This window comes from Nyctereutes procyonoides, unplaced genomic scaffold (genome assembly GCF_905146905.1).
Source record: "Nyctereutes procyonoides isolate TBG_1078 unplaced genomic scaffold, NYPRO_anot_genome, whole genome shotgun sequence".
In the NCBI taxonomy this organism is placed as follows: domain Eukaryota; kingdom Metazoa; phylum Chordata; class Mammalia; order Carnivora; family Canidae; genus Nyctereutes; species Nyctereutes procyonoides.
Genome location: NW_026575044.1, coordinates 26414424 through 26427342, shown reverse-complemented (window position 1 = coordinate 26427342; position 12919 = coordinate 26414424). Strand labels below are relative to the sequence as shown.

General features: G+C 41.9%; 1 protein-coding gene across 15 annotated transcripts in view; it reads left to right on the top strand.

Annotated features, from left to right (window-relative positions):
* The window catches only part of FHOD3 (formin homology 2 domain containing 3), a 463903-nt gene that overhangs the window by 351000 nt on the left and 99984 nt on the right, over positions 1-12919 (top strand). For all 15 annotated transcript variants that reach the window (XM_055324588.1, XM_055324589.1, XM_055324587.1 and 12 more), the window contains one exon: positions 1228-1335. In XM_055324588.1, the coding sequence (XP_055180563.1) occupies positions 1228-1335 (108 nt within the window). The remainder of the gene's footprint in view (positions 1-1227; positions 1336-12919) is intronic.

Below are 12919 nucleotides of genomic sequence, written 5' to 3'. Positions count from 1 at the left end.
TGCTGTAATTTATGAAAGCAAATGGAAAAGATCTGTCTATATTCCACTTTTTAAAATAGATGGCCTGTTTTTAATTTTTTTTCTGTCCATAGCTTTTGGTCTTTGGGTACATTTTCATACAGTTCTAATCTAACTTTGTATAAATATTATATTCTTATGTTTTACTTCAACCTGTATATAAACATTTCTCCTACTATTACATACAGAATTGGTGATCATTTTTAATGGTTGTATAATATCCCGTTGATAATTAATATATCACACTTTTTAGCCATTCTTGCCTTGTTACCTGGTTGGGTAATTTCCAGTTTTTCCACCATGATTTTAATAATGCTCCAGTGAGTACCACCACAGATAACATTTTCCGTATGCAAATAACCGTAAGATTATGTTAGCTTCCCTTAAGTAGGCTTACTCTGTGAAAAGATATCCATATTTGAGGTTAAGTTGCTTCCCAGAATAGTTCATGCTGCTTTCTGCCAATGGGAGCTTGGACTGGATTCACTGTGTGCGAGAAAGTCTTTGTGCACTTATATTACAGTGACCTGTGGGGTCCCACACACCCAATACAGTATCCTCAACAAGTTTAGGGAAAGTAGTTGGCCCTGCTTGTGGCTGACTAGGTTGAGAAGCAGACCTCATTGACTCTCATTATTTGTGACTAATCACGAGGGTCTGCTCCCCAACCCCCCAACCCCCACCACAAGGGCTTTAAGTGATGATTTGTTTTCTGGGAATGTACTGAGTGATAATAGCTAAATGCAAACTGCTAAAGGACAGCTATTCTGAAAAACAGAAAACTCTAGAACTTTACAAATCCTGAAGCTTGTCAGAGATGACTGGGAAATGATAAAGGCTCATTGAAACCTTGTGGCTGTAACTTGATTTGAAAGAAATATTGGCTGGAAACATGAATAATACATGTACCTCTGGTCCACAGACCAGTCCAGAAGGTTCTAAGGACATTTTCTCCTTGGTCACCGGGCACCTGATGAGATTACATTTTGACATTGCTTCAGAAATACCTAAAGCAGCATTTTAAATAAGATGTTTGCTTAGCTAATCATTTGGTATTTTATACAGATCTTTGATGGATTTAATACTAGTTGTACCTGTTTTTCCTTGCAAATATTAAGATAGTTTGCTAAAAGTTATTCGTTTACTGACTTGTACTCATTTCTCTGTCCTTCCACCCTCTTCCCCACCTCAAACTTCTGCACTATTTAGATACAACAGCTTTGGCAACACCTCTTATCACTCAAGACCTTCTGGATCGGCTGCGCCTGCCACCCCCACATCATCGCTCTCACCCCAACAGGAGGCCAACCTGGAAAGGTAGGTTTTATAAGAAGTATGCTGATCACTGTCCTCAAGTGAAGGAAATCAGTTTGATTAAGAGTGACTAAAGGAAAAGTATAAATAAAAAGCATAATCTGAGGTATTTTCCTTTACATAATATAGTCCAGAGGCAAGAATATTTTGTCTTTCACACTATTTACAAAGTAAATATTAGAGGTGATATTTATCACTGTTGTCTCATCTCCCTACAGACTTCCCATAGAAAGTATAAAAATTTGTTCCCAAATATGGAAATGTGAGTGTTTTGATTGACTATGAAACACTGTTCTAGAGTTTGTGGAAGGTCTGCATTTTTCCCTATAAATACCAGTTTTCACTTTTGAATGATTAATTCCATATAAATCAGAGGTAGTGAGCCCATTAAGGTAATTAATCCAGGACCTACCAGAAGAGAAAAGAATTGCATGGGTCCATGGAAAGAATGTAACTTGGCAAGAGTATTAACCCACTAGAAATTAACTAATCATTACTTCTGGAAGCAAGTGATTGCACAAGGATGTGTTTACAAGGAAAAGGTAAGACCTGTAATTTTAGAACAATTAAGAACAGTTAACCTTATATAGCAAGAGTGCTGAGTTAGAGAAGACTGGCTAGAGTTCCAACATACTCACTGGGAAGCTATTTAATCCCTGAGGGTGAAGTGCCAGTTATGCCAACTCTTACCTGAGAGGGTAGTTTTGATGAGCCAATGAAAAGGTACCCATGAAAGTGCTGTGTGATCCCCACCGTGTGGGTCCAGTGGGAAGTGACAAAACGTGATGATAAGATATGACATCCAGCAGCTCATGATTGATCAGAAATCCAGACACGAGCAATTCACAGAGATCCTTTGCCTCAAATTTCGAATTTAAAACAAACTCGACCTGTGTTCCAGACTCTGATCGTCTTCTGTGTATTCTGGAGTGTGTTTTGCTGAGTATGACTGGGTGATTAGAGATTTGGTTGTGATGGAGTGCAGATGAGACCTTACAGCCCCAGGAAGAGGGAGCTGTCCGATAAGCTTTATCTCGCCACACATCACACTAATTTCTGAGGTGTCACACAAGCTCCACATTGTCAAAAATCTCAGATTCCACAGCCTAGCATGGCCCTGTGCTGAGCATATTTGGGCTTAGTTTCAGTTTAGCAATAAGACAAGTGATTACCTTGAAGACACACTGTCCTTCACCCTAGGGTGCCTCTTCTTGGAATCAACTGAAATCACTTCTGGTCCCAGAGATTAAGATGATCCTCATCTTAAGGGATGCAAGGTCTTGGGCCAAAGTCAGGAATATTAGAGTCTTAGTGATATTACATCTCACCTCTTTACCTGCTAGGTGGACAGCTCCTTGGGAACAAGAACCAAGTCCCATTCATTGCTATATCCCCCCTAGTACTTGGGGCCTGCCTCTGGCAGAGCCAGCACTAAACACTAGTAGAAGGATCAGATGAATTTACCCACTTATTGGTTGGAGAACAGTGCGGAGGTCCCTGAAGTTGACAAGTTATAAGAATGGGAAGTTTATAGGTTTCCAAAGCCCTGGGCTTTAGGGGAAATTTCCCCCAATTCCTAAACAGGAATTTCTAGCCTCTCCCTACTTCCCATCCCCTGGAAACCCAGGTCCAGGTTTGAACTGGGAGGTCCAGGGGTACAGGCTCTGGAAACACTCCTGCCTGTGTCTCCTTCCCTGTCTGATCTGGCTGAGTGTCTTCTGAGACCTGGCGTGGGGTGGAAATGAGGATTAAAGGAGAAAGGATTGGGCTAGATCCCAGAATGCCTGAGGAGGAGGCTGCCCTGGGGAAGAGGCTAGTCTTCATCCTGAGACCTCAGGAGCTGTTCGGGTTTTGAAGCAACTGGTGAGGTGTTCTAACACATCCATAAATGGAATCAGTGGATTGAGGCCACAGGGACTGGGGCTACCAGAAGCTGTCTCTGAGTTTGAGAGAGTTGACTATGCCCACTGAGGGCAGTGGCCATGGGGCTTGAGAAGAGCAGTGAGTTTGGGCCAACTTGGAGGAAGGTGGGAGCATGTGTAGCAGAAAGAGTGAGGGTTCAGGCTTGCTTAAACATGAGGAAGTTAGAAACTAGGAGCTTAGGCATAAGTTACTGGGAGAAAAACAAATTAAAGGTGGAGATGTTCAACCTGGGGCATGCAAGGCCTGAGGAGTCTATATGATACCAGGGGAGGTATCGCCTGGGGAGGTGTGGACTCAGTGGTCCGTGGCTTGAAGAAGGTACTGGCATGAAATCCCTCCAGGCAGCCTGTGTGCTGAAACCTGGTCACCAGATAAACCAATAACAGGGGCCTTTTCTCTCCTAGGTGGTCTGTTCTCTCTTACAGCACACTCTGCCACAGAAAGTTTTATACCTGTACCAGCTACTGTAGCAACCAGCAAGTAAAGCTTCAAAGAGGTTTATTACTTCCTTTACATTTGCATGTTTTTTTTCCAACTATCATTGTCTATGGCTTTGCAAAACAATGTGATGAATCATTTGAAATATTAGATGTGCTGTTTCCTTATTAAGACCACCAAGCCCCCAGCCTGGCTGTGCTATCACACTTTAGTCTTGCTGGCTGGCTTATGTCTGTGACTATTAAAGAAAAAAAAGAGAGAAAGGGCCCCCCAACTCCACCTCATATTTATATACCATCACCCAAACATACAATGTCAATTGTATTTATTAATATATAGTTTAATAGAGTTTAATTTTTTCTTTTTCATTTTTGACAACTGGATTCTTTGGATATTACTCATAATCCACTTTCACATTGACAACTATTTTCTGCCCTATTGAGATATATGATTGTTTTTACTGAGGTTTATTCTTCAATAGAATTTGTAAGATTATTGAGATGTTTTATATACCCGTAATTATTGAAGCCAAAAAGAAAAACTCAGGAAAAATGTAGAAGTATTATCAACAGTAGATGCATTTTTGCAGTGAGAAACCACATCTTCTGTTAACATACTCCTGATGAATAAACAGCTTGTCAGGGTGCTGGGCAGTACTGGAAAGATCTAGAATTCTATTCCCTTGATTTGGAAATGAGACTCCTTTCCCTGAACTCCTAGGACATTCAGGCCAACTAAAATATCCCTTCAGGAGGGTTGGGCCACTTAAAACCAGCCCACATATAACTGGGCATCATTGTGAACTTAGAGTTTTCATATTTTTCTCAAGCATTCTAGTACATTGGATGTTAATCAAATTTGGAACGATAAATTAACCTAGAAAGGAAGAACTGAAGAAACAATATGCAAAATTAAGACAAGGCAAGGGTATTATAATGAATCTACCTCCACATCTCCTATTACAGCTTCATTTAGAGGACTCTCTTTCAGCAACAGTGTAACATTAATTTTCATGAAATTGGACATTGAGTTGTGCCAAAACAAAAGAAAATAAGAAAACCAGAACTATTTGCAGAGGCCCTCAGGGACGCAAGATGCAACTGTTTAATTAAAGCAGACTTTCTAAATGCTTCGATTTTGAAATGTGCTTTTTGAGGGGAAATGTTCAAAGTATTTCTAAAAGAAAAACTTACAAGAATATTTGAACCATTCATATTGAGTATTCAAATAAAACAAACAAGCAAACAATAATTACGCCACAGCAAACATGTCAGGGAAGTCGGGAATGGCAGAGCGCATTCTCCTTCCATCCCTGCAGTGACATCTCCATCTTGTGGGCCTTTTCAGAAATGCTGGCCAGATGCTTGTTTGCTGCCGTGGCCACAGTTACTACTGATGAGGAGTGGAGGGGGGGGATGTCCCGAGTTGAGTGCCTGGGGCCGAAGGTACTCTGAGGCCATCAGTCTTGGCGCGGAGCCTGGGGAGGACCCTGATAACGAGGTTGGGCTTGCACCTTGGAAGGGGCATTAGCAGGTGAACACACTGAGTGCTCCAGGGAGCACACTGGAAGAACCCCAGGCCCAGATTTCAGGGGGCCAGGGAAGACTTCTTTGTGTGCTCACTGAGCTAAAACCTGAAGGATCAGTATGTACCGTAAGCAGTGATCCTGTTGTTCTCTCTTCCACTTACAACAGTGCCACTGCTTATTGGAAATGACAATCACCTTCCTGTTTTACATGTTAATTATCAAGAAAAAGCTTGGGAACATCCGTCTGCTCTCTGTAGCTGTTCCAGCAGAGTTTTTCCTATATCCTGGACGACAGTAAACCCACATATAAGTAATAGCACCTCCGTTGAGAGTAATAATGCATTAATGAGGGATGAGTAAAGGATGCAACTTTAAATTTTATTTCTTTTTATATGGGCTTTATATGTGCACAATTTAGCATTTAAAAAGTGTAAATAGGGGGGCCCCTGGGTGGCTCAGTTGGCTAAGCGTCTGCCTTAAGCTCAGGTTGTGATCTCCAGGTCTTGGGATCAAGTTCTGCATCGGGCTCCCTGCTCAGTGGGAAGTTTGCTTTTCCTTCTGCCTTTCCCACCTGCTCTCTCTCTCTCTCTCTCTCTCTCTCTTTGTCTCTCAAATAAATAAATAAAAATCTTTAAAAAAAAGGTATGTGGGGGGATATACAATGAAAGTGAAGGTCCCTCCCCAGAAGCACCTACAACTTCTTAGGTATACTTTCAGATATATTTGATGTTCACATAAACATATGCATGTTTAATAATCTTTACACAAATAGTGATACACTATACAAATTATTCTATGTTCTGCTTTCTCACTTAAGAAAATGTTTCCTGGTTCTTCCCACCACAATACTTATAATTGTTGTGTTCTTTTTAATGGCTGCATCGTACTTTTTTCCTCTGGATGCTGCTTTATATACCCAATTCCATTTTGATGGGCCTCAGGGTTTTTGCTGTGAACAATGACATGGCAGTGTAATTCTTATATGTGTGGTTATCCATAGGATAAGTTCCTAGAAATAGATTTAGTAAGTCATTGCTTATGCATAAATGCTTATGCATTTAGTAAGTCAGTTGCTTATGCCAGAGAAATTTTGTCAAATTTCTCTTCATGAAGATTGTACCAATTTTACCAACCGTAGTGTGTGAGAGAGCTTGCTTCCCCCATCCTCTTGCAAAAAGACCACTCAACTTCTCAGCCGTTGCTCATCTGAAAGCGAAGAATTATGTCATTAAAATTTAAATTTACACTTCTTGTGCTATGAGTGTGATTGAGCATGTTTTCATATGTCCACAAGCCTTTAATAATTCCTTTTCTGTGAATTTTTGGTTCATAGTCATTGAATTCTTAACAAAGTGTAGAGGTTATTTATAAAGTGTGATTAAGAGTAGCAATTATTTTCTTCAAACATTGGTCTTTTTACTTCATTTCTGGTATTTTTGCCATGCAGAAAAATTTAAATTTTATGAGTTAAAAGTATTAATCTTTTTTGCTTTCTGGTTTTGTGTTCTTCATGAGGAAACCCTTTTCTCCCATACTTGCTTCTAGAATTTCTAGCTGCAATTTTCCAGCTGCGATTCTCAAATTGAAATATTTTATCTATCTGGAAGTTATTTTGGAATATAGTGTGAGACAGAGAACCACCTTGAATGTTTTCACTTGTATGCATACCATTTATTGAGTAATCCGTTATTTCCCTACTGATTTGTCATATACCTACCAGAATATAGGTTCATGTATGGGTCTGTGTTCAAACTCTTTCCTTAGGAGTGCCTCCGTTTCCTGCCTTCTCTGGGGTTGTCAGGAGCTCTCCTTCCTCCCAATTCTTCTCTTTACCATCCAGCCAGTAGTCTTTGGAGCAGGACTGTATCATGTGCTACCTTGAAACAGTCCCATTATTTTTGTCATCCAGTATTGTGCAGTTTCTTATGGTGATTGACAAATGGAATAGAGAATGCGGCGGGGGGGGTGCATTTGGGGAGCCTGGGGACCAAACACCTAGGACTAGGAGAATGTGCGCCTGCTGTGCTGAGCAGTGACTTCTCCCAAGTCAAGCTCCCCTTTGTGGGATCTCACTTCTATGACTCCCTTCAAAACGGCCTCCACCATTGGTGTGGAAACCTCTTCCTCAGAATGAAGATGTCTGTTTCCATAGGCATTTCCTGCCTATTTACAGTTACTTCAGCTCTTGTATATTACTTGCCTGGCAGGTCTTTTGTCTGTTGCCCTGAGTGTAACTTTCTGATACCTGTGCCTTCCTCGTCCTGATTTCCTCCTTCATGTGGACTATCTGTTCTGCATGGGTCCGCATGCTTGTGTCCTCTTGTTCTAGTTAGCTTTGGCTTTTATCATTTCTTGCCTTCACTAGTACCTACATGTGCCTTGAGGTTTTATTTGTTTGGGTTTCAAACCACTGCTTTTCCAAACATATGATTCATGTGTTTTTCTGGATCTCAAATGCTTGCTGGCTATGTTCCATCACTTGATCTATACGGTACTTTGTTAAAAATGGTGTTGGTGGAATCAAGAGCCCCACTGTCCAAAGGGGCTCCAGTTAAAGTGTTTTTTTAATTTTAGATTTAGATTGGTCAAAGTGGAATTAAATTTTAAAAAAACCCTCAAGCATCACTGAGAAAATCCTGAAAAGCATATAAATATACGATAAAAGTCAATGCCTCATTACATGATCACAATTAATGGCACCCAGTCCATAACTGCCAATAGGAAATAAAAGGTACCAATGTGGACGAGTCCCTGCTATTCAAAGAAGTTGAGTTCTCTTTTTACATTGTCAACTTCCTACTTGCCTACTGCTAATTCCTGATACCAATCTTGTTATACACAATGAATTCCTGTAAGGCACAATGTGGTCCTGATTAATCGATTGTGTTACATCCAAAGTGCAGGAGGGGAGAAACACCAGTGCTTTGGCCCATGAGTTTGCAGTAGGTCTGGCTCCCTAATGGCAGTTTCATGCAGTGACTCTGGGTATTTGGAAACTGTCAGCCCTCTGTCCCAGGAGGACTCTGAATCCTCAATAGACTTTGCAGATTCTTTCTCCCACATGTGTTTTGGAACTGACTGCTCACCATTCCTACTACCAGAGATTTAGTTCAATACCTGTGTCATGCCTGGACTATATATTGAGTGATACATGTCCTGAAATGTGGATCTGAGCAGGTGATTTTTCCTGCTTAGAAACCTTGACTCTCACTATCAGTGAAGCCCAACTTGGTTAATATCACCAATAGGATCTCTCCTGTTTCGGTCCTGCATGCACCTTCCAGCTTCATCAGCCGTCATGTCTCGTATCCTCACTGTCCTCTAACCCCATGGGGATGCCACTGTGAACATACCAGGCTCTACTGAGGCCCCTTGCTTCAAATTTTTTCTGTTCTTTGGCTAACCTCTTTTTTAATCATTCACTTGATCCTTTTTATCCTCTAAGAGCCATGTAGGTGACATCTGTCCTATAAAACTCCTCTTCAGACAGGATGAATTGTAATATCTTTGTGGGTTCATGTACCCCTATTTCAGCTCTCAGCCCTTTGAATCATTATACATTTATCCTTTGTCTCTAAAATGGGGCTCATGAATCTGCAGTGGTCTATGGTAGTAGACTTGGGTCCCACAAAGCTAAGGGATCAAGATAGTTAACTTTCCTAGACTGGCCCTTTTATTTTAAGACTTGGGGAATATCATTAAGACAAGCAGAACCATGCTCTATATGGTCCACATTCCCATGACTTATCAAGAAACAGGTGGGTTTTTTTTCTTTTTGCAAGGAGGCACTTTGTGATGAGCTCATTTTCCTTGCCTTCTCCTGTAGGACTTCTTTACTGCTTCTTCACTGCTGTTGGGCAGCAGCCTTTTCTGCGTCCTGCATGAGATTCTCCAGCCTCCTGTTCACTGCCCTGCCCCATACCTCTTTGTCAAATAAACAGGTGAACAAATTCACGACCAGTTTTAACCTCACAGAATCCTGTTTCCTTCCTTTGGAAAGTAGGATTAGAATAGAATATTTTTTAATTAAACAATTCTCTCATTCTCATTTATATAAAAGGTAAAGACACCAACTTTAAAGGGTATGTACTGTTACTCCATTGGGAAGTGAGAACGGTGTGTGTAACACTTAGCCTTTGGTGAGATCTCTAACAAGGAAATGCAAATGTCACTCCTCAAAAGATTGCCGATGGAACCCCTACCCCGACAGAACTGTAGACGCTCTATGCTGTGAGCTGAGCCCCTGTGTCACCACCCTTCTGTGCACCCTCTCCTTGTGGGTCCGCCCCTGATGGTCCATTTTCTACTTGTCACTGGCTATCGTGGTCTTGTACATTAGCATTGTACAAAGATTACAGAGTGAAAAAGAGTAGAAACAAGGGAAGAGATTTCTCCCTCTGAAAGTGTACTCCGGGGTCCCATATCCCATTTCTCCCACTGCTTCCCACAAAGCCCAGCCATAAGTAAATAAGCTTTACCATGATAATGGTAGAGGTTGAGTTTCCTCCTGGGTTGATTTGAGAAAGAGTGTGTGTGCATAGACAGATAGCAAGATATTTAGATAGGAAACCCCACCCCGATCCTTTCTCTCTAATCTTCGTATAGTGCCCAGTGCAAAACCAAGGTAGCCAGTGACAGCTGGAAACCTAGCCACTGGGGGCTGTACACCCTCCCACACACATATAAGGAATCCTATATTTCATTCAGTAAATATTATCTCAGTGATCGTGATGTGCCACCCATGCTGGTATGGGATGTCGACATTGATTTAATCAGACCCTGCTCCTGGCTTCAGCTGGCTTATACTCCAGTGGCAGACACAGAAGGTAAACAAACCATCAGCAAATAGAGAGTCTCCATTGTAGCAAATTTTGTGAAGAAAATGAAATTTTGTAGAAGAGCTAGAGAGAAGCCATCAAAGTTGAGAGCCTAGCATAGATGCTCTATCCTCGTGAGGGACACCTCGGGTAACAGGTCTGGGAAACTGAGTCACCAATGTAAGACATGTTGCATTTTATCTCTAGGTTTGCCAGCTCTCATGGTGAGGTGAGCAAGCCCATTTAAATGAGGGAGATTTTTTTCAAAAAAATTGAGTAAGTTGGGCAGTCCCAGTGGCTTAGCGGTTTAGCGCTGCCTTCAACCCAGGGCGTGATCCTGGAGACCCGAGATCAAGTCCATCGGGCTCCCTGCATGGAGCCTGCTTCTCCCTCTGCCTGTGTCTGTCTGTCTGTCTCTCTCTCTGTGTGTCTCTAATAAATAAATAAAATCTTTAAAAAATTTCACATCTTTTCTTCAAAACATAATCCTGAGCCGGAGGACTATGTTTAGAAGAGATTTGGTATTTAGAGAAGGGGTAGGCATGCATGGGAGGTGTAAGTTGGTCTGAAGAGGAGAGGAAGGTAGAAGACGGGGAGGATGGACCTCGGTCTGGGCCAGCAAGGCCAGGAAGCCATGGTACAGGAGGTACTGGTGGTAATCTGTGTTGTGGAAGCTGCCAGGAGAATAGTTTAATTATGAAGCCACATTGAGGTGGCCCTGGGGCTGTGATGGCAAGACTGACCTCCTGGCTGGAGGACTCATTTAGTCTTGGACAGGAGAGTAGAATGTAAGAATGAACTGGCAAGAACTGCTATGAGCCTGAGGCCAGGGCCCGCAGAAGGGGCTGGGGGCCAGGTCAAAGCATGACACCATGTAGGCCTAGAGGAATGGCAGCAAGCCCTGTGCATGAGCGAGTGCTGTCTCCAGGGCCTGCTGCGTGACCTCTCTGTTCCCTCCTGTGCCTGGGAAGCTCAGACCTGTGCTGAAGCACTGTGTGACAGGCTGGAGAAGGCAAAGCAAAAGGAAGCCTTAAACCTATGTCCCCATCTTTGATGCAGATGTCTCTGGGATTGTAGCAGTGATGATGGAGAAAAGTTGCCTGTTTCTTGGGGCTGCCTCCGGTGCTTGCTCATTTCATCTTGAGAGCTGGGCTGTAGCCCTGAAGTATGAAAGAAGATTCTGACATCTCCTCATTTCAGGACAAGCAGGCTCCTTTTATACCTAAGCATAACCCAGAGTTACTTCTTCTCCTCTGATCGTTAGATCAGGTGACCCCCAATTTCATAGCCAGGTTGTGAGGACAACCTGTGTTCTACATTGTTGAATTGCCATTTTATTACTGTTTCTTGACCTCTATAATCTTCATATTAAATTATCTACTTGAAAATTAAGTAATAATTTCAAATATCAGATAATTTATTAACTTACTTTGACTTTTGTTACTATTTCACTAGAGATAATGTTATGAAATAAAAAATGTTGAGGATCTGCTTCTTTTACAAATAGAACTTGTACTTAACTCAGACTTACCAAAAGGAGTGTGTGTGTGTTTAAACAGCTTTTTTAGTGTAATTGACATAAAAAAGTTGAGCAGGGGATCCCTGGGTGGCGCAGCGGTTTGGCGCCTGCCTTTGGCCCAGGGCGCGATCCTGGGGACCCGGGATCGAATCCCACGTCGGGCTCCCGGTGCATGGAGCCTGCTTCTCCCTCTGCCTGTGTCTCTGCCTCTCTCTCTCTCACTGTGTGCCTATCATAAATAAATAAAAATTTAAAAAAAAAAAGTTGAGCAGAATTTTCGACATTAAGTATGCATGTGAAACCATTATTGCAATTGAGATAAGGCAAATATCCATCAGCCCAGATATTTTCTCATGCCCTTTTGTGATTATGGCTGCCACTCCCCATCCCAGACAACCACTGGTCTGCTTTCTGTCCGTAGAGATTAGTTTACACTTTTTAGAGTTTTATATAAATGTAATCATGCCGTATGTACTCTTAGGGAGGGGTTGGCTTCTTTCAATTAACATAACTGTTTTGAAATCCATTCATTTGTATGTTTCAATACTTCATTCTTTTTAATGCAGACTAGTACTCCATCGTATAGACATATCACAGTTTATCTGTTTACCTGTTGATGGACATTTGAGTTGTTTCCAATTTTTGGCTATGAACATTTGTTTGCAAGTCTTGGTATGGAAATGTGCTTTCATTTCTCTTGGTTAAATACCTAGAAGTGAAGTGGCTGGGTCATATAGTAGATGCCTGTTAAGCTTTTTAAGAAATTGCCAAGCTGTCTTCCAAAATGGTTTGTACACCAGAGTAATACTGGCCTCATAAAATGAGATGGAATGTATTCCTTCCTCTTAGACTTTCTCTAAGACATTGGTCAACACTAGGGGTCTGGCCTAACAGGCTTGTTTAAATGCCCAGCTCTGCTGTATCCCGAATGTGACTCCTCTGGCCTCTGTTTCCTCATCTATTAAGGAGAGAAAAATGAAACTTCGTCCAGGAGGTTGTAGGGTTAGAAAAACCATTTCACATAAAATAATTGCGAAACAGTATTGTCTTCATAAATGGTAATTGTTATTACCGACCACATTTCAGTGAAATGGAGTTCCTGTTTCAGACATCCTGGCGAGGGAGGCTATAACCAGATGGGTTTCTGAGGCAGCCCCTGGAGGCTGGTATGGCCAAGATTAAATGTTGCAATTCCTCTCACTCAGAGTATATCATCCGCTCCATTGCAAAATCACTCTCTCTCGCTCCTCTCCACCTGCATTCTTAGGTGGCTTCACTCGGCTGCTGTTGCCTGGGGTGTAACTTATATATGACTTCAGCTTTCCAGGTGCGTTGTGGGGTGGCACGCAGTCCCAGTGACTC